This window comes from Bos mutus, chromosome 13 (assembly GCF_027580195.1).
Source record: "Bos mutus isolate GX-2022 chromosome 13, NWIPB_WYAK_1.1, whole genome shotgun sequence".
Lineage (NCBI taxonomy): Eukaryota > Metazoa > Chordata > Mammalia > Artiodactyla > Bovidae > Bos > Bos mutus.
In genome coordinates this window covers 705,211-725,545 of record NC_091629.1, presented here as the reverse complement: position 1 = coordinate 725,545, position 20,335 = coordinate 705,211, and the positions used below count along the sequence as shown (strand labels likewise).

Genomic DNA, 20,335 nt, shown 5'->3' with positions numbered 1-20,335 from the left:
CTGAGCTTTTTTTTTTTTTTTTAACAGCTGGATTTAACATACCAGCATTTTGTGTTCTCTGTTAATATGAGCTGGAGTCTAGCATTTAAATGATGGCTACAGCTTACCTGTAATTACAATTCCATACCACCACATGCATTCTGTGTTGTTTTATTTTAAGAAAAAGCTAATTTCAAATCTCCATTACAACTAAGCTGATTATGAAGTCTCAGTGAAGGAGGCCTGGTGTCCTGTTTACAAAAGGACGGCTACTGTCCTTCGTCCTTAAAACTTCAGGAAGGGCACCTCAAACGGCTTCGTGTTTGCGTGTTTCAATGCCAGAGCGTAGGAATAGACTCTGGCGTCCACCATCAGATGTTCTTCAGCTATCAGGGCTGGAGGAGGTGAAGAGCATAAGTCAGATAACCAAGTCGAAAACGGATAATAACACCCCTTCCCAGTCAGCCAGCGTTCACTGAGCAGCCACTTGTGTGCCATTCCTGTGCTAGGTGCTGTGGTAACGGGGATGAGCAAGACACTTTCTGCCTTCAGGGATCTTACCCTAGTGGAAGAATGCAGGATGTAAGAGCAGGATTATGTCTCCAGCATGAGACAAGAACAAGGAAAAGTTGGAACAAGAAAAAGAAGACAGAAGAGCACAAAAGCCAGGTGATGATTTTAATGTGAAAACAGTGAAGCTTTTAAGTTCACAGATCCATCCATCACCTCGTGGATGGCTCACTGCAGGGTTCTGCCGCTCTAAACCACCCAGCGATGATGACTCACGCGTTCTCTCCACTGTCAGGGACACACGTGTTCCACGTGGAGGTGAAGCTGTGCATTCAGAGGGACTGGAGTGAGGTCTCAGAGTCAGACCTCAAGGGGCTTTCGTGAGGACTTCTGTTTTACTCAGATGGCAATCTGCCCCTTGTTTCCCAGCCACTTGATCAGGAACAAGCTCAGAGACAGTCTGACCCTCAAAGACAGGGTTCCGTCTTGTTCATCTGTGCCAGCTGGGGGTGGGCTGGGGGTGGGGGAACTCTGAAAACTATCCTCATAGCAAACTGAGCGCCAAAGGCCTTCTAGCCCACTTCCCAAAAGTAACTTGCTGAATATGAATAAATAATGATAACTATATTGTGATGCTAGTAAAGCTGGCTAGTAAAGGGGCTTTCTTTGCCCCTCCCACTTCTATATCTACAGATTCCTCTCCACCATCCTCAATATTCCGCCCCCACAAGGCTGGAAGGGAAGTTAGCTGGAAAGAAGAAGGAAGGAATTTTTGTAAGGGATATTAGCTAATATAAAAAAAGAAACAGAACATAACCTTCCAGCATCTGTGTGGCAGCATTATCCTGTTTAGTTTTACTCCTGCCTTCTCAGAGGCAGGGGCTGTCTTACTGTTCTCATTTAATGAGAAAAGCTAAGGAACTTGTTCCAAGTTGTAACTAATACACGGTCAGCTGAGCCTCAACCCAGTCTGACCTGTGGGCCTCAGAGCTGTGCTGCCAGTGACGGTGGCCATGATTTTGACTTGACATGGAATGTTTTTCTATTTTCAAATGCTCTGCCACCCGGAAAGGAGACATCATAGATCACTTGCAGTTTTATAACAGTTTCTAGGTATTTTTAGAACAGTTTCTAGGTATTTAATGAGGAAGAACAAGGAAATAGTTATGTTTAGTACCCCATTTGTTGGGGTTAGGGGTGGGAAAAACAGAGAAAGTCAGGTGATAATCAAGAGTGCTTACCCTCAAGTCTATTCAGCAGGTCATTCTTTGGTAAGGAAATTACTTCCACAAATTCTAAACAAACAAAGTACAAGTGAAAACAGAGCCAGACACCAGGTGAGCCCACTAGAGCAACTCACGATGCCTCAGCCACTCCCGCCGCAACACGCGGTGCACAAGGTCAGCCCCCGGGGTGGGACGACGTACCTCCATCCCCTGAAAACACACAGAAGAGGACATCTCAGCAAGGCCCAGAGTGCCAAACCACATGGCTTTTGTGCAAGATGTGACAAGGCTACAAGCGTTTAACAGAAACCTGGGTCTCTACTAATTTCATTTATAAACATGGTTAAAGGAAAAAAAAATCCCAACAGTACAATGTTATTCTTCTCCAAATCAAATGTTTTCATAGCCAAGTTTAAAGCATATTCTGTGAGATATATATACACATTTGTATATGTATTCTTAAACTGTTAAAATATATATAACATAAAACTTACCAATTTGACCATTTCTGAAGGTACTAATTCAGTGGCATTGAACACATTCACATTGCTGTGCAATCATGAGAACATTTTCATCATCCAGAAAAGAAAGGTGGTGCCCACTGAATAAGAATTCCCCATCCCCCACTCCTCGGTGACCTTGATTCCACCTTCTGTCTCTATGAAACAGGTAGGTATCATAATATACAGGTATCACACAATATTTGCCAATAAGGGAAATATTGTGTGATATTATTACGGTATCACACATGTATTTGCCAATAAGGCAAATATTGTGTGATAATATTATTAAGGTACCACACGTGCTAATCACACAGTGGGATCACACAATATTTGCCCTCCTGTGTCCAGCTTAATCTCACTGAGCACAGTGCTTTCAAGCTTCATGTATCAGCCTGCTTCACTGCTTTATGGCTGAATAATATTCCACTGTTAGAATGGGCCACATTTTGTATACCCCTCTGTTAATGGACACTCGGGTTGTTTCCACCTTTTGGGTATTGTGAGTGATGCTGAATCACCTATCTATTGGAGCCCCTGCTTTTGATTCTTCCAGGGATTCACCTAGGGGTGGAATTGCTGGGTCACAGGCTAATTCCATGTGTAACTCTGAGGAACTGCCAAACTCTTCCTCAGCATGTTACATCCGCTGGTTTGAAAATCGAGCACTTAAAATCAGCTGCGATGGGAAACTGGCAACATTGTGGAACTGAAAGGGCTGGGAAGTGGAAGACCTCCACTCTGACACATGAAGTATGGTGATGTCTGTGTCGCCACCACCCTCCACGGGGTTGGGAGAGCACGTGGAAATGACAGGCATTATGGCCTCTGAATCCAAGCCTGCTGAGAAACACAGGGCAAAGAATTTCCCCAAAGCGTCACTAAACATGGAACTCAAGGAATAGTTAATGTGGTGCTGTGCCACAGCATTCCTGCCAGTCTTGCAATAGATGGGAGACAGAAATCAGAGTGATTCTGAAAATGTTCACTGTTTACTATTTAAGGTCCGTAGCTCTTAAGTGGGAATAAACCCCATACAGAAAACATGAAATACATAATTTAACATTTTATATAAAGCATAAAAATCAAGAATGTGCTGTGAGAAAAGTGCTAAATACACAAGATGAGAAAAATAGCCAAGTGTACTGATGAAGCATCTGTGAAAAGACCATTATTCTGTTAATAAAAGTCAAACTAGTAGCATGTTAAAAGATACTCAGTGCAGCACAACCACTGTCAACGCAGCCAGTCCACACGTACCTGGCTTTGGCTTAGGCCTTACATTTTCAGCGTCATCTCCATTGATAGTGACGGTCACGATGTGTACGGTACAGTTTGACAAGCCTGGATCCATGCATACAGCTGGGGAGAGAGGCAGCAGGTCACCTTTCCCGGCACTAGTGAGATGTCATTCATCACTGAACTGTCTCTGGAGGAAGAGTCAGCTTGCGACTCGTTAACATGGAAGTCACACAAGAGAACTAGTTTCTCCTATTTGCTTAGTACACACGCTGCTGCAAGGCTGCAAAGCACACGTGTAATCACTACTCATTTCCCCCCGAGTTCTTGAGGGAAGTTTGCTAAGTCTGAGGGGTTAGAGGTAAAATCCTTTCACCACATCAATAAAGTCCTCTACTAACAAGTGTGGCATGTAGGTGAGATAGGTAATAAAGCTTAGAATGTGGAAACCCTGAAAGGCACCCTAATTTTTCTCCAATTTCCGGTCACTTTTTTTTCAGCTGTGCTCTCCTGGTGGGGAGGGGGGACGCGATTCACTTACAGATGACTAGCCTTCATCTAGGCTTTGTCTTCAGGGAATTAGCCAAATAGAAGCCATCTAAATTCCCAACATAAAGAACAGCCAAAGACTCAATCCTTTCACATCCAGAACAATCGACCATTGGGCTGGTTTTGTGGCAGCAGCACGAACCTGGAGAGCATTCAGCAACGTCGCCCTTGTAGCCGGTTTCCTCCTCGAGCTCTCGAAGAGCAGCTGCTTCCGGGCTTTCGTTGTCATCGATGAGACCTGCAAGTCCCAGGCACGTGAGAGGCGGGACAGGGAACCCCCTGCTGCTGAGCCACGTGCCAAGAACCAACAGGTCTGGGAAAAGTGGGCGTGCAGATAAAACTGCCTCAGGTTCTGATCCATTATAGAAAAACTAAAGGCAGAACACCACTCTGGGCATATTTAGTAGGTTCTGCTTCTCGTGTTTAGCCCTAGATGCTTCTGTGAGCACCTCAGCGTCAACGCTACGGTACAGCACGACCTCCTGCGCCGGCGGATTCATTTGGGTGCGGGCCGGCGGGGTTCTGGACGAGTCACGTGACCACGGCGCAGACATGGGGACAATGTTACCCATCTTGCTTTCCTCCCTCAGAGCCACGTGGAGGCCCTGTAGGCAATCACCAGTTGCTAATGACTCCTGGGCAGGAGAAGATGGGAAAGGAGGGAAGCAAAGGCCGCGCGGGTTGGCGTGGGGTTGGGGGTGGGGGAGGATGCAGGTAGCACTAGTTCACTGGGAGGGGGACAGCAGCATAGCAAGTCCTTTTTTCTGAAAGGAAGTCTAAAAATGCTAAGAAAAAGTGAACATGGGTTAGTCAATTACTTTTAACTAAAATGGCTTATCGGTTCTATTTTTGGATACACTGGGTCTGCATGGCAGCACGTGGGCTTTCTCTATTTGCAGCAATTGGGGGCTAATGGCATCCCACTCCAGTACTCTTGCCTGGAAAATCCCATGGATGGAGGAGGCTGGTGGGCTGCAGTCCATGGGGTGGCTAGAGTCAGACATGACTGAGCGACTTCACTTTCACTTCTCACTTTCATGCACTGGAGAAGGAAATGGCAACCCACTCCAGTGTTCTTGCCTGGAGAATCCCAGGGACGGGGGAGCCTGGTGGCTACCGTCTATGGGGTGGCACAGAGTCGGACACGACTGAAGCGACTTAGTAGCAGCAGTAGCAGCTAGTTGCAGGCGAGGGCTTCTCATTGCAGTGGCTTCTCTTGTTGCCAGCTCCAGGGCTCTAGAGCGCACAGACTTTAGAAGAGGTGGTGCGTGGGTTTAGCTGCTCCACAGCACGTGGGATCTTCCTGGACCAGGGCTTAAACCCCTGTTCCCTGCACTGGCAGGTGGATTCTTAACCAGTGGACCACCAGGGAAAGTCCCTCAATTACTTTTAAAGTTATTTCTTCAGTGAAATGGCAAGGAAATGAGAAAGAAAATAAACCTGTTACTTAATGTGTTATGAGATGCACTGAAAATATAGAACTTCACCACTAACAAGAAATGAGACCTCATCTCTTCAGACGGAAACAACCCAATGAAGTCCTACAATATGTAGTGCATTCAATTTTAGATACCTTCTGTAACAACTGAAAAAATATTCAAGTTGAAATTAAGACAATTTCCTTGGCCTGCTTAGGTATGGGAGGATCATGGTATCTTTTCCATTCAGTTTTTAAAGAGCTGGGCGTAGTTACTGCGTAAATTTGCCAGAGGCAGATTGCGAGTGATGGAAAATGAAATACTTCTGACAAATTAAGGAAAAGCAATGACTCAAAAGAGGCTAGAAAGAATGAGAAAGAATGTTGCTAAGAGGAGGGCAGGTGGCCTGGAAAAGTGAGCTGTGACACCTCTCTGGATTTGCGGATCACTGGGGTGTGGCCTGGAGGTACTTCAGTGCACGAGTGGTTTTTACTTGAAACCACATGGACAGATGAAAAGCTGTTAAATATTTAACCACCACCGTCCTCAGGCTCTGCCTGGGCTTAGTCCCACTGTCCCCCAGGGGCGATTCTCCACCCAGTGTTGTTACTCACCCGCGGGGAATTCTAGGCAGTAGCCCCCCACTGGGGGTCGGAACTGCTTCACCAGAATGATGCATTCGTAGTGAAGGGTTCTCTGCAACACAGGGATGATTGCCACACCTGCCAGCAGGAAATAAAACCAGGGAAACCCCAGTGGAAGGTCAGCAACACCAGTGATTTTTGTCTAGAGCAGTCTAACTGAAAGCCCATCTTTTAAGAAACACTGCAACTAAAGTCTTTCTTGTATTTGCCATTAGTAATAGGAAGTTAATTTAAGCTATAATACTGACAGTTAACTTTGGAAGTTATTCTCATTAAGAAAAACAAGGAAAAAATAATGACACTTCCATGTTGTTTAATTTTCTTTTTTATAAAATAAACCTTTATTTTATAAAATAAAAGATTTTTATTGTCATGATTTCTTTAAAATAATATCACAACTAGAAGTAAACATTTAGCCCAGGGTCCAAGTCAAAATTTCAGTCTCCATGAACCTCTGTGGAGACCATTTCTCACTCAGCTGCAGCCAGGCGGCCACTGAAGTTACGCTGATCTGTGCTCTTAAGATTTCCTTTCACCAATAGAGAGTAAGTTCCATTGTTCATAGTATATGCTAGCTACACTGAGCTTTATTGTTTTAGGATAAAAGAAAGGCCTTTTCTCCCAAGTTATTTGGCCTTCACACCAAACCAAACCCAAAGGCCACTGGATTCTGGAAAACACAACTGTTCAGGAGGACCACTCAGCTCCTCTCACTTCCCCAGCATGAAAACACAGCAGCTGCAGCAGCTACTCTGTCTGCTTCTAGGAAAACCAGAACCCAGAACAAAGTGGAAAAATAAAAGGGGAAAACGAGAAAGACCTATTGCCCAACTTCCCCTAGACCAGAGGTGGTTTTCAGGACTGTTTCTGGGATATTTGTAGCCAAAGCATTCATGCCTGGAAGGGAAGGTGGACTGAACGAATAGTCTTTTCCTAATTCATTGCCTCATTTCCTCAAAGCAAGTGGTCACTACTATAAAGCACGTAGTTGTGCCAAGTAAGATTTCCAGACTAAAGGCTCTCACCCAGATGCTCTGTCCAGAACACAAGGGGATTTCTAGAAGTCGTAACACGTCTAGACACAGTGTGTAGCTTCAAATTACACTGACTTGTGTTTGGCTCTGAATGGGATTACATCTTCCCTTCAGAAACACTGTTCTGAGCCTATGTAACAGGAACCAGAAGTTACTTATAAAGAAAGCTGGATTTAGTTGTTGCAAACAGAAAACCAGAGTTAAGGATGAAAAATCACATGTGAAGACAACCCTGCTCTGAAGTCCTGGTTATAGTAAGAAACCGTCCTACCCCCAGCTCCCACACTCATGTGTGGGGACTTGCTTTGGGAGAGTTCTAACAGGTCTGCACTCATACCGTCAGCCGACTGGCCTTTCCTGGTTGTCCGCTTCACGGTCTCCCATGTTCTGTTTGGGCAGACAAGAAAAGTCGAAAGCATTAGTGTCGAAGAGGAGACTGTTCTTAGGTTTTGTGTGTGTAACCAGCACAAGTTCAAAGCATGCACATGTGCTGAGGATAATGGCCAAGAACACCACGCAGTAAAGAGCTGTATTGAAAAAAGAGCCAACTGCTTTCCCACAGCTTCAAAAATTACCAAGGAAATCCACTGCTGACTACATCTAACCCTCTGCCTCTGAATGGAGGGCCTGCTCTTCACTTGAGCTGCTTTCCAATTAGCTCGCAAGTCATTTACCTGAAACACCTCAGTTTGGATCATGGATCTGCGGTGAGTAGCACAGCTGATGATCAAGCTTTGAAGGCCACGAAGCAGTCAGTGCAAACCCCGCCCCTGTGCAAATTCCAAAGGACGCTGCGCCATGTGAACCACTGAGACAGTTGTGTACAGGGGACATTTTAACACCAGTGACCCTGAACACTCAATTTAAGAAATTTACTATTTACTAACTGAGGAATTAATCCTCTTAGGTAAGTGCTCTGCTTTGCATTTGTGAGATACCATGTAAGAGGAAAACGTTCCCCAGAAGAACAAGTGGGGTGAGGGGTTCCTGGTCCCCTCTTAGGGCCTTATTCCTGACCAGCTATTTGTCTCAGGGAACCTGGTACTGACAACCCTGTTACTGGCACAATCCTGCTGTTTAAAGGGGGTTGGGGAATTTCTTCCTCATTCTTAAGCCTTCAATAGAGAAAAGCAGTGGTTAGAGATGAGGGTAAGGAAGCAAACAATTCTGGATTTAAAAGGAGGAAGACATCCAAGTGGGCCCAGGGAGAGAAAGGTGTCCACATCTGATGTCGGTCTCCCTACAGTGAGAGTGAGTATAAGAGCTGCTCCTCAGAGTAACCCTCATACCCTTTAGCCAGTTGTCCTTAAGGCTTGGACCTTGCCACGTTTCTATGAAAAAATGTCCGATATTTAATCCAGTTTAAAAAAAAACTTTCTGTAAACTAGATCTTTCAGTATTGTACCCAAGTTCTAAAGGGCAAATCTGTCAAAATGAACATGTGACAATCAGTAGGACCGCCATGACAACTCACAGCTGCCAACATTCCCGTTAGTAGCAAGAAGCCAGCCAACAAGCCATTCTGATCAGTCAGTGATACAGATCATAAGTGACGGAACACCTGTTGGCCCAGTCCTCTCTGCGGTCTCTTAGGGTTAGTCCTAAAGACTGAAGAAGATAGCTGGGAGAAGCACTGAAGGTCCCATCCCAAACACACTAGGAACAAGGGAAGCAGAGAGAGGAGCATCATTATAGTGGTTAAGAGGAAGTAAATGAGCAGAATGGAGCCACAAAATAGATATTTATTAGAAATCCTAGAACAAGAACGGAGAAGGCGATGGCACTCCACTCCAGTACTCTTGCCTGGAAAATCCCATGGAGAGAGGAGCCTGGTAGGCTGCAGTTCATGGGGTTGCGAAGAGTTGGACATGACTGAGCGACTTCACTTTCACTTTTCACTTTTATGTATTGGAGAAGGAAATGGCAACCCACTCCAGTGTTCTTGCCTGGAGAATCCCTGGGACAGGGGAGCCTGGTGGGCTGCCGTCTATGGGGTCACACAGAGTCAGACACGACTGAAGCGACTTAGCAGCAGAATAAGAATCTCCCTGAGAGCTCCAATCATCTCAGAGGGACTCAGAGAGGAGAGCTGTCCACCTAATTGAGTCAGAAACTCCGCGTCTCCACTTGGTCACTAGGTGACCCTACAGTCGCGACCTCCTGGTGACTGTTTTCTCACCTGTAAAACCAGGGAACTGAGAGTACGTTGTCTTAACAGTCTCTGGTAGCTTTAGAATTCTGATTCTGGTTGACCTGTTTAGTCGCTAGGTTGTACCCAACTCTTTTGCAACCCCATGGACTGTAGCCTGCTAGGCTCCTCTGTCCATGGGATTCTCCAGGCAAGAACACTGGAGTCGATTGCTGTTTCCTTCTCTGGGGGATCTTCTTGACCCTGGAATCAAACCCACGTCTCCTGCATTGGCAGGCAGATTCTTTACCAGAGCACCTGGGAAGCCCTCCAGTTGAGTTACTGTTTTTAATATTTGTTATAGGAAAGCCTGTTTCACTGTCTTCCCTCTAGGCAACCAACTCCAAGAGGTAGACAGGGCACCAGAGAGTGAGCTCAGCTCTGTCCTGAATGCTGATTAAGAGGCATAAGATCAACATCTCTCCCCAGATCAATTCCATACCCTCGTCCATGAATGAGAGAGGGACAAAGAATTCTCTAGCTGCAGTTTTATTTTGTACATGTAGTATTTTATAAATGTATAAATCATAGTCTGCTTTAAGCGCTCTGAAGTCTGACAACCAGGTATGAGATGTTAATGTCTCAAACGAGAGCTTCTGGAGGCCACAGGGAGTCCTGTGTATGGACGGATGGGGAGGAATGTGTTGTCAATAGGCTCACGGTGTGGAGTTTGGAGACCCCAGAGCCCACTCCCCTCTGCCGGAGGAGTCTCCGGAAGTTGAGACCGAATTGTGAGTACTTGGAAACAGGTCCCACGTGATTCCGAGGCACATCCCTGATGAAGTGAGGATGGGGAGCAGGTGCAGAGCTGGGGGGTGACAATCAACACGTACCCTTCACACTGGCTGGTGTCAAGGGCTCTATTTTGTGTCATAAGCTTAATTCAACAAGAAAGAGAACCAAACTGATCCAGGTAGGCTGGGCTCTGAGCTCTGGTTGCGTTTTCACAAGTGTAAATGCACCTGTCATGTCACCGAGGCCCGGACCTCCTGGCGTCTCTGGCCTAGTCCTGCACAGCCGGCTCACTGCTCTGTGGATGGGGTGAGCTGCGATCAGCTTTCTCACCTTGGTTTGGACCGTGCTACGGACATCTTAATGTTCCCCACAGCTCTCCAACACTGGACCTTGTTACTATTTTTTGCCACTTTAGTACATATAGTTAAAAGTTGTTAAAATCACTGGCAAGTCCATGTACTTTAACACTGATGAGAGATGTATTTATTACCTTATGAAGAAACTCTGTATTTTTATTTGGTATTTTTATTTGATCACGTAGAAAACAGTTTTTATATTAATGAATTTATATCATATAACCTGGATACTAAATTTAGCAAAGTTTTCCTACTTTCTCATTCTCCTTTTTCTATTTCACTAAGTAAATGTTTATTTTAACACATCTTTCCTGTTATTAAAAATAGTGATAGATATTTTAAAAAATGCTGAATAGGAAAGTTGGAAAAAAGACTAGTCACATAGCTGCCATTAATATTTTGCTACAGTTTTCCTTCTAGCCTTTTCTTGCACATTATTTGGCAGAGTTTAAAAAGCATTAAAAAAAAGCATATATCCAATTTCCTATTTTCTTATCAGCTTATGAACTTTTCTCATACTACCAGGTTGTCTTCATGATCTGCCCTGGAGATGGCTGTACAGTTTTTTACCAAGTAAATACACTATAATAATTGTTTTCTCTTTTTAAGATGTTTAGATGTTATTTTTAAGATGTTCAATTTGTCCTTTAAAATAATTACGATGGAAAGTTTTTCATGCACAGATCTGACGGCAAATAATTTTCTTAGCACAGTATCAAGACACTGCAGGGGCCAGACTCCAGGAACTCCCTCCCCACTCCCACATTTCTTTATGGCAATTGGTATTTGCTTTATAAAACTTTCCCCTCTCAACTTACCTTTCCATGAACAAGTATAAGCCTGCACATTTTATCCCAAACCCAGCAGTGTTTTCTCTTACATTCTAATTCAGAGATGAAAAAACTGGTTTAAGAGAAGGAAATAACCTGTATTGTTATTATTCTGCTGCTTTATCAGCTGAAATTAGGCTTGGCCCAAAAGTTTTAGGTTCACCCTAATCTACTTGAGAATGGTATTAAAACAGCTCAACTAGATTCTTTAAGACAGAGCTTACAGTGAGGCAAAGATCAACTTTTATGCCAAACACTAAATAGAGACCCCAAGAACCCAAATCCTGAGCATTTTACAAAAAGAAAAAAATTAGTTTACCTTGTTTTACCAGTAGGATCTCTGTAAGTTGTTTTTTCAAGTTTGACCCATTTTCCTTCTGCAATCAACTAAAAGGAAATCAGACAGTAAGTTGGGAAACTTTCAAACTGAGCTATTTTTAATTTTTTTATTCTTTCAAATTTTTTGTGGCTCTCAATGATGATGTTTCCCACCTCAAAATCTGTGTCCAAGTTTTCAATTCAAAGTAGTAAAAGCTGTTTTTCTGATGTGGACCCGCTGTTCTGTGGAATTCTGGAGGTAGGACTGAGAACTGAAAAGAGAACTCACGAATTCTGGGGTGGGGGGAGGTCTGAGCAGGAAGGGGTTTCTGGGATGCTCCTAACCTTCTCTCCTCCAACCTGGGGCCAGTCACACAGGTGTGTTTCAGGGTGTGAAACTCAGTGGCATTTGACTGCCAACGACTACACAGCAGAGCCGACTCCAGGGACACCATGGCCAACGGAGCACATCCCCCACAGTGACATGGGTTTACCACTCAGCCTGAAGGGTACCCAGCATCATTCCACTTAGATGCCGAGGAGGTTAGGTGGCCAGGACTGCCTTACCTACAGACTATACTGAGTGAGTGCAAAGGTTCCCTGTGGACATAAAGCAGCAACTGGCCTTTTTCTAAGTATTCTTTTACTTGTCGCCAGCGGCAACCTAATACTTATTCAGCAGATCTGTTCAGAGACAACACAGAAATATTTTTAAATCGAAAAGAATTCCAGAAAGGTGTCAGGCTCAGAGTTTCAAAGATGAAGGATTTAAAATTTGTCCTCTGCAATGGTTCCTGCAGGAAGAAACTTTTTAAAAGGTAAACTAAATAATATGCAAGACATATTCAATACGTTCGTTGTGGAATTTAGACCACAACTAACAACTTAGGTTTTTCTTATCCTTAAGCATGCATATTGAGACCACAAATAGCTAACCAATATGTGATATTGAGGACAAAATGTCTAAGCCTTAAAATTCATCTATGATTTATTCTTCTATCCAGGGAAGCTTTCAATGAAAACTCAATCAACAAGGTCCTACTGTACAGCACAGGGAACTATATTCAACATCCTGGGATAAACCATGTGAAAAAATATGAAAAAGATGTGTGTGTACATATATATATTTAACTGAATCACTCTGCCATACAGCAGAAATTCACCCAACACTATAAATCAACTATACTTCAATAAAAACTAAATTTAAAAAGATAAGTAAGGATTGAGAGTTTTAAAAATCAACAGTTGAAACCCACTTTAAAAACAGCCTCAATTTCACTAATACATAAAATGAAGAGACACCACTGCTACCACATAAGAGCAAAGTGTTCCTAAGTCCTTAAAAGGAGCAGGAAATAGGTTTAAAAACTACCTTAAAGAATTAAAAACAATCATCTGAAACTGCAAATTTCTTTTAAACTCAGCTTTATGTGGCAAAGGGGAAGGGAAGTAAAAAGACAATGTATACCTCCTCTGAGACAATAGACTGTTCGGTATTTCGAGAAGAACCTGCTGTTTCTTGTTCCATTTTCAAACTAGTTGAGCTTTACAGTCCACAGGCAAGAACTTCACGCTATAAGAGAATGAGACTGGTTTAGGCTACATTAATTTTTCTGAATTACACATTTGTCCACAGGTCACTGGTCAAAGTATTTACTTAAATGGGGGAAAATCCGGAGTCATCAAAGCTGCATTGCTCTGCTGAAGGTGGAGGAGCGCGGCCAGCTGCCCTGAGGTGGAGACGGAACAGAAACGCAAGGCCTCGGGAACAGCCAGAAAGAACAGAAAGCGGCCCAGTGAGACCAGCCCACAGCCTCCGTGCCTGAGGTCTTCAGAAACACTTTCCAAGGAGAAACAGAACAAAGATTGTACATCATGCCCCATGCCCGCCCCTCAACTGCCATCCCTTATCAACCCTTTACAGTGAAACTTTGTATTGTACGGGCTGGCTGCTTCTCTTTCCCATTTATCTCTGTGTTAAATGTATATACCATTTTAATAAAAAACTGCACAGTTCAGTGGCCCATCCAAAGTTTCCACATGCATCAAAGTCACAGCTGCACATAAGGAGTTAACCAGAAGCATAATCTGTCAGCAGAGAGCCCCATCCAGGTGGCTGTGGGCCATGACTTCCGTTGTCTCTCGCTCGCATTCCCTCAGTTCTTGTATCCTGAATGTCTGAAAATCTTTTTTCTACCCCCAAAGTTGATTGATAACCTGGCTGCAGATACAATTACGGGCTGAAAATCATTTTTGAGACCCTGCTCAGTGTCTTGCTTCTGAGAAGCAAGCTAGCTGCTGAGAAATCTGGCGTCACTGATCCTGGATCCTCTTCGATGTGACCCCGTGTTCCTCCTCTGGAACCCACAGTTGTTGACATCCGACGATGCTGATGTCACTTCAGTGGATTCCAGTGGGTCCTTTCAACCTGGAAACTTCACTCTGTGCTTCCTTTTATTTTTCAACATTCATTTATTTGACTTTGCTGGCCTTAGTTGTGGCATGTGGGATCTAGTTCCCTAACCAGGGATGGAACCTGCTGCTGCTGCTGCTACGTCACTTCAGTCGTGTCCGACTCTGTGCGACCCCATAGACGGCAGCCCACCAGGCTCCCCCGTCCCTGGGATTCTCCAGGCAAGGACACTGGAGTGGGTTGCCATTTCCTTCTCCAATGCATGAAAAGTGAAAAGTGAAAGTGAAGTCACAGAGTCGTGTCCAACTCTTTGCAACCCCATGGACTGTGGCCTACCAGGCTCCTCCATCCATGGGATTTTCCAGGCAAGAGTACTGGAGTGGGGTGCCATTGCCTTGGGCCACCTACATTGGGAGCATGGAGCCTTAACCACTGGGCCACCAGGAACTTCCCCATTCTGTGTTTCGTTAACTGAGTGCTTCACTGATCATCTCCTCCCCTCTGTTTTCTCTGTTCTCTCTTTCAGGAAATAATACTTAGCTGCTGGACTTCCTGAACTGATCTCCGTCTCAGTAACAAAGTAGTAAGCTACATGCATGTTGAGATATTTAGAGACCGTCAGTCAGCATATTAATTCTATGAATACAGCAAAAGAAAACAGGCAGCTGTTTCTTTGAAAGTAACCCAGATGGTAATTATTAGGTGAACGTTTAATCAGACAAACAGTTCACATTATTATACACAATTAAAGTGGCAGGCTGCCTTGGATGGAAATGTGCCACTAGTCAGTTACTACTTGTCTGCACTTGAGTGCTCCACACCCCGAGGAGAGAACTCTATCCACCGAGATTTTTATCTCCTCGATTTCCATTCCCTTCTATTTACAACACATATATCAGAGAAGGAGAACTTCCCCCCTCTTTCAGTTCTGACACTTAAGAGAAAGTGACTCTCAGGCAACCAAGAAACTCCATTCAGTGCACAACAGAGTCTGTCTCGAATGGTATAAAACATTTGGATTAAGTCAAAACGTTTACCTCCTTTTAAAGTGACTCTGACCCAAGCTTCTTAAAAGTAGAGAACTGTAGTCCTCAGAGGTACAAGCACCACCAGAAGGGCACACAGGAAGAGCCAGACAAACTAATTTTCTCTATGAAAAGATTCTTAATCTGGATCTCCAGCGGACAAAATGGTCAGTAACACATAATTTAGAAAAGCACAGATCAAGGAAAAGGCTCACCCTGCAGATACAAACATGGGAACCAATAGCTCGTAGTCGGTGTGTGAAGCCATCAGAGCATCTTCAAGAAAGCAATGGATGTTTGGTTTCTGAGACCAAAGGTCCCAGTGACCTGCCGGGAGCAGCATGGTTTTTTAAAAAAAAAAAAAAAAAAAAAAACAGAGAGGTCCTCCCCTGACCCCCACGTGAGTATCTTTAGGGGCAAAAGGGCATCTGGTTCCTTCAAATTTTCATGGAACTTTAAGGTATTTGCGTAATCTGCTGAGGCCCCTTACGTTTCTCTTTCCACTGCCCTCAGATCTTCAGAGACTGTTGATGAGCTGAAAAACTAAAAAAGCCCTATTCTCGTCTACTACTCATCTAACCAAGTTAGCTAGATTCAAGCACAAAATAGTCCCAGGAGCAATCAAAAATCGACCCTTGATCGGCAAATGCTAAGCTAGAAGCAGTTGTTTCAAACAGATTGTATTTTTAAATGTTTAAGCTAGAATGTGAGAAGTCTAGAAAAACAAAAAACAAGCTCCTGACATAAATTACAAAAAAAAAGAAAGTAAAAAGTGGCTAATAGGGCTGGGTAATTACCCGGAATGCAATCAGCCCCAAGGGGAAACAGCTATCTGTGGCAATCTATTGACTGTGTTAAAAACAAAAATGGGATTTAAGAGTGGTTTCAGAAAAATACTCTATACTGCTCTATTCCCAAAATGTCCATGATTGTGAAACCACCTCAAAAATATTACTGAAACAAAAAAAGAGTATTACTCTCAGCACCCTTTCAGTCAGGGCCAGAAGCTGAATGGTGCAGTGTGGGGCTGGTCACCACAAACATAGATTTGCAGAAACCAGTCAGCGTTCTAGGCTTGGCTGCACCTCAGGCTCCATCACACAGCCAGAGAGCTTTCCTAAGGGACTCCATGCTATTTCGAGATTTAAAAGTTTAATTCAAATTGTATCCACTTCATTAGCTAGAGCTGAAGGTCATCTACATTTTGCCAGTAGGTGTATGTTATACATAAAAAAACACAGAAACTCCCTTGTACCACGGACAGAGGAGCCTGGCGGGCTACAGTCCATGGGTTCCCAAGGAGCGGGGTATACAACTGAGCGATTAGGCACACAGTACACCTAATGTTGAGTGTTCTAATTCACGTAATATGTTTTCACCTACTCTGGTTAAAGAGGTGAAGTTCTATCATGTGCCAGATGTATGATTTTTCCAGGGCACAAAAACCGGGGGAAAATGTCACAGGATTCTTAGAACTCCTGTACAGTGGCGGGCAGCAGTGTCAAACTAGCTCTGCGAACCTGGACAGTTCAAAAGTTCAAGTGTATTGCAAGTACAAAGTGACCACGATTCCTGCCCCAGGGGACATTACACCTGAGCACACAAACAGCCATAAAGGCAAATGCCTGCCAGAAAGACAATGTGATGCCAGGGTGTTTTAAAGGAGGCACAAGTCACATCCACTCAGGAGGCAGGGAAAGTAGTAAAGACTTTTAAAAAAGGTGACTTTTAAAAGGCAGTTTGATACTAAGCTACGATCTAGAGACTAGGAAGGCCAGGAAAACACTCTGAGAGGAAGGATCCACGTGAACAAAAAGCAGAGATACTGACTGGGGGAAGGGTTGAAAATTTACAGCAAGCTCTGTGGCTCTCAACCTTTCCCTCCCCACTCCCTCCCAAAAGAAAGCCAAAAACAATCCCTTGTGTAAGGGATGATGTCAACTTATAAACACATTTCCAAGGGCTTACACAGATTTGGCTGGACACCCACCCTTTTCCCCACATTTGCTGACAAACAAACCAGTCAACAACCCTAACTGGCACGTCACAAACTCCTGTTGCTGTGCATGCTCCTCTTGGGGTTGGGAAGAGAGAGAAATGACCACCTTTTCACAACAGCTGGATTACCAAGTTAAGCAAGAATAAGATTCAAGAAGTCAAACTGAGATTCTCAGAAGCCAGACTGTAGAGTATGCACCCAGGCTCCTCATCATTCAATTATTACCATACCCAAGTCCCTGCAGTTTGCTGAGGTTGCAAAGTGAAACAAAAATCAGAGCAAGAAATCACACACTGGTTAATCTCCCCTAGCTAATAGCTGAATATTGTAAATACCATCTATACTCAATCAAGCAGTTTTATAGACAGAGAAATCAATAAGGCAACTTGAAAGAAATTAAGTGGGAGATCAAGTTTTGCAAAAAATTACTGTGTGTTACTAGGTATGTCTAAGATTCCATTCTAAGTTCTTTCAGAATTATACAGAAAAACCACTTGATTTATAATGAACAAAATATCATTAATGTAGTTACATTTAATATTCTTGGTTATAATTATAAACCTTCAAAATTCTTAGCTTTTTAAAGGATTATATATATGTTGTTGTAGGTCACTAAGTTGTACCTGACTCTGTGACCTCATGGACTGCAGCACAAGGATGGCTTCCCCATCCTTCACTATCTCCTGGAGTTTGCTTAGATTCATAACCTTTGAGTCAGTGATGCTGCTGCTGCTAAGTCACTTCAGTCGTGTCCGACTCTGTGCGACCCCATAGACGGCAGACACCAGGCTCCCCTGTCCCTGGGATTCTCCAGGCAAGAACACTGGAGTGGGTTGCCATCTCCTTCTCCAATGCATGAAAGTGAAAAAATAAAGTGAAGTCGCTCAGTCATGTCTGACTCCTAGTGACCCCATGGACTGCAGCCCACCAGGCCCCTCCTTCCATGGGATTTTCCAGGCAAGAGTACTGGAGTGGGGTGCCATCGCCTTCTCTGGTCAGTGATGCTATCTAACCATTGTATCCTTTGCCACCCTCTTCTCCTTTGGCCTTCAATCTTTCCTAGCATCAGGGTCTCTTCTAATGAGTCAGCTCTTTGTATCAGGTGGCCAAAGTATTGAAACTTCAGCATCAGTCCTTCCAATGAATATTCAGGGTTGATCTCCTTGCCATCCAAGGGACCATCAGTACTTTTATATGTATGTATGTATGTGTATATATATATTGGGGAGAGGGGTGGCGCTGCATTGCAGGGCAATCAGGGATTCTGACCAGGGATCCAACTTGTGCCCCCTGCTGTGGAGTCTTAACCACTGAACCACCAGGGAAGTCCCTGAAGATAACATTTTGATCAGTACTTCTTTTGTACCATCTATGGTAAAATTTTGGTATCCACCTCAGATGGATTTTCTTTGCTGACAACGATTATCCTTACATGATGAAAACTTCCTGTAGTTACTTTGATCGTAAAGGAAAGCCACTGAAAGTATTCTTTCATTTTTCAGTAGGTGTAGGGGTTGGATGGGCAGGAAGGAACTAACATTTTACTGAAATTATACTACTTGACGATTTTTGATTATTTATCAGGTGATTTACAATCATTACATTTAGTTCTGGTTAAGCAAGAGTGAACTGACTGTACTTACTCTTGGGAAAGTTAATTGGTTATAGTCATATGGCAGTAAGACCAGTGAAGGACCTCTTGTAATAGCCCAGAAAAGAGAGAACACAGGTTTGGACTACAGTGGAGCAGTAGTGAACAAACAGATTAATTCCTTGCAGATGAGACTTTTTGTTTTTCTTAAAACAGTTTCTGGGGATGCCAAAGCTAATTCTAAGAAGGAGAGGATCTTAGAGGGGACTGGGAGAAAGGGGTGGTGCAAGTTCAAATTTGGACACACTGAGTTTGAGATGCTGGTAAGATATTCAAGTGGAGAAAACCAGCAGACAGTTGGAAATTCTAACCTACAATACGAGTCATGTTATGGATTCAGAGAAGGAAATGTTTTTTCACTATTTCATTTAGAATTAGTCAATAACTCTCCCCCTATCACTTTGCTTACTTTGCAACTGAACAACAAAGATGGGTCAGTAAGAAAGTGCAATTTTAAGCAGATATCCAAAATGTGTGCCCTTAGGCAAAGGTGCCTGCCAACAAGGCCAAGGTAGGTAACTCTAAGAAGCAAGGTTACGGTGAAAGTTGCGCCTGACTCTTCATGATTCCATGGACTGTAGCCTGCCAGGCTCCTCTGTCCACAGATTTCTTCAAGCAAGAATACTGGAGTGGGTTACCATTACCTTCTCCAGGTGATCTTCCCCATCCAGGGATCAAACCCGAGTCTCCTGCATTGGCAGGCAGAGTCTTTACCGTCTGAATCACCAGGGAAGCCCGTAAGAAGTAAGGTTAGATTTAAAAGGTGTTTCTCAGCACCTCGTTATTTTTCATTCACTTTAGAAATAGAAAGTGAACTTTTTAAAGTACTCTACATTTTGGTCGCCTTCTGATACTTGCGGAAGGAAAAGAACACAGACGATAAGGTAATAGGGCAGGAAGAGGAGGAAAAATTTTATTAGAAATTCGACTAGTATTCCTTACGGTCTTACGAATCCAGCACGGTATGGGTACGGATACAATCGGGCTGTGTTTTTGCAAGCTGCTACGTTTAAGAGGATGGAATAAATGAACTTGACGCTCAAAAGCGACACCTCACCTCACCCCTCCTTTCCTCTGTCCTCCAAATTTACCTCCTCGTACAACTTCCAAAGTCTGACTCCCGGGATCGCAGAGACGGGGCTCTTTCCCTCTCGTTCATAGCCTTCCCCACGAGCCAAGCGGGGGCCGTGACTCCCTTTGCAGATACCTCCACCGCGGCACTCAAACTAACATCTCTCTGTGATGTTTGCAGTTTTCCGGACTCCTAGGAGCCCAGTTTTTCCACCCCAGTCCCTGGTTTGCCTCTGAACTTGCCCTCCCCGCCTGTTTCCCCGCCTCGCGGACGCAAACCGGGTCGAGCGCGCGGCTGTCCACATGCTCCAGGTGTGCTCCCCCCGTCTCCCTGCCAGGAACCCCTGCATGTGATTGGCCCGTGCCCAGTTACCTACTCCCAGGCGTGCGGCGAAGGGATGCGGACTCCTTTAGGAAGGGGGAGGAAAGGAGAAAGCACGGGTCCGAGGAAACGAGGCTCAGGAGGTGCAGTTCTACTTCAGGAGTCGCAGCCGCACCTCGCGGCCAAATGAGACGGAGGATGCGCGCTCGGCCCCCCGCGGCACCCGTAGCAGCCCCTGCCGGTGACCTCGCCGCAGAAGATTACTTCCGGGGCAGAGTCCGCCGCTAGGCGACAAGGGCTGTGTTTCGCGACTTACAACCCTCTTCGG

General features: G+C 44.3%; 1 protein-coding gene across 3 annotated transcripts; it reads right to left on the bottom strand.

Moving 5' to 3' along the window:
* Positions 1-134: 134 nt before the first annotated feature.
* NUDT5 (nudix hydrolase 5) lies at positions 135-20,212 on the bottom strand. Of its 3 annotated transcripts, none has more exons than XM_070380882.1 (9): positions 20,063-20,212; positions 12,995-13,099; positions 11,528-11,595; positions 7,437-7,486; positions 6,036-6,143; positions 4,146-4,241; positions 3,476-3,577; positions 1,731-1,925; positions 135-374 (listed from the first exon to the last, which is right to left on the bottom strand). In XM_070380882.1, exons 2-8 carry the CDS (start codon positions 13,052-13,054, stop codon positions 1,891-1,893), a joined length of 519 nt encoding a protein of 172 aa, XP_070236983.1. In that variant the 5' UTR covers positions 13,055-13,099; positions 20,063-20,212; the 3' UTR covers positions 135-374; positions 1,731-1,890. The 3 variants fall into 3 exon arrangements, with proteins under 3 accessions (XP_070236983.1, XP_070236984.1, XP_070236985.1); XM_070380883.1 differs by having other exon boundaries at positions 20,059-20,201; XM_070380884.1 differs by lacking the exon at positions 20,063-20,212 and adding an exon at positions 19,706-19,943.
* Between the last annotated feature and the right edge of the window lie 123 nt (positions 20,213-20,335).

What these genes read in the sequence shown, in the direction of transcription:
- NUDT5 (XM_070380882.1), bottom strand. Translation starts at nt 13,054, where the DNA reads ATGGAACAAGAAACAGCAGGTTCTTCTCGAAATACCGAACAGTCTATT. An exon ending in CTGCCTAGAATTCCCCGCGG is followed by an intron (nt 4,242 to 6,035) that starts GTGAGTAACAAC and finishes TGGGACTTGCAG; the next exon opens with GTCTCATCGATGACAACGAA. An exon ending in CGTTGCTGAATGCTCTCCAG is followed by an intron (nt 3,578 to 4,145) that starts GTTCGTGCTGCT and finishes CTCTCTCCCCAG; the next exon opens with CTGTATGCATGGATCCAGGC.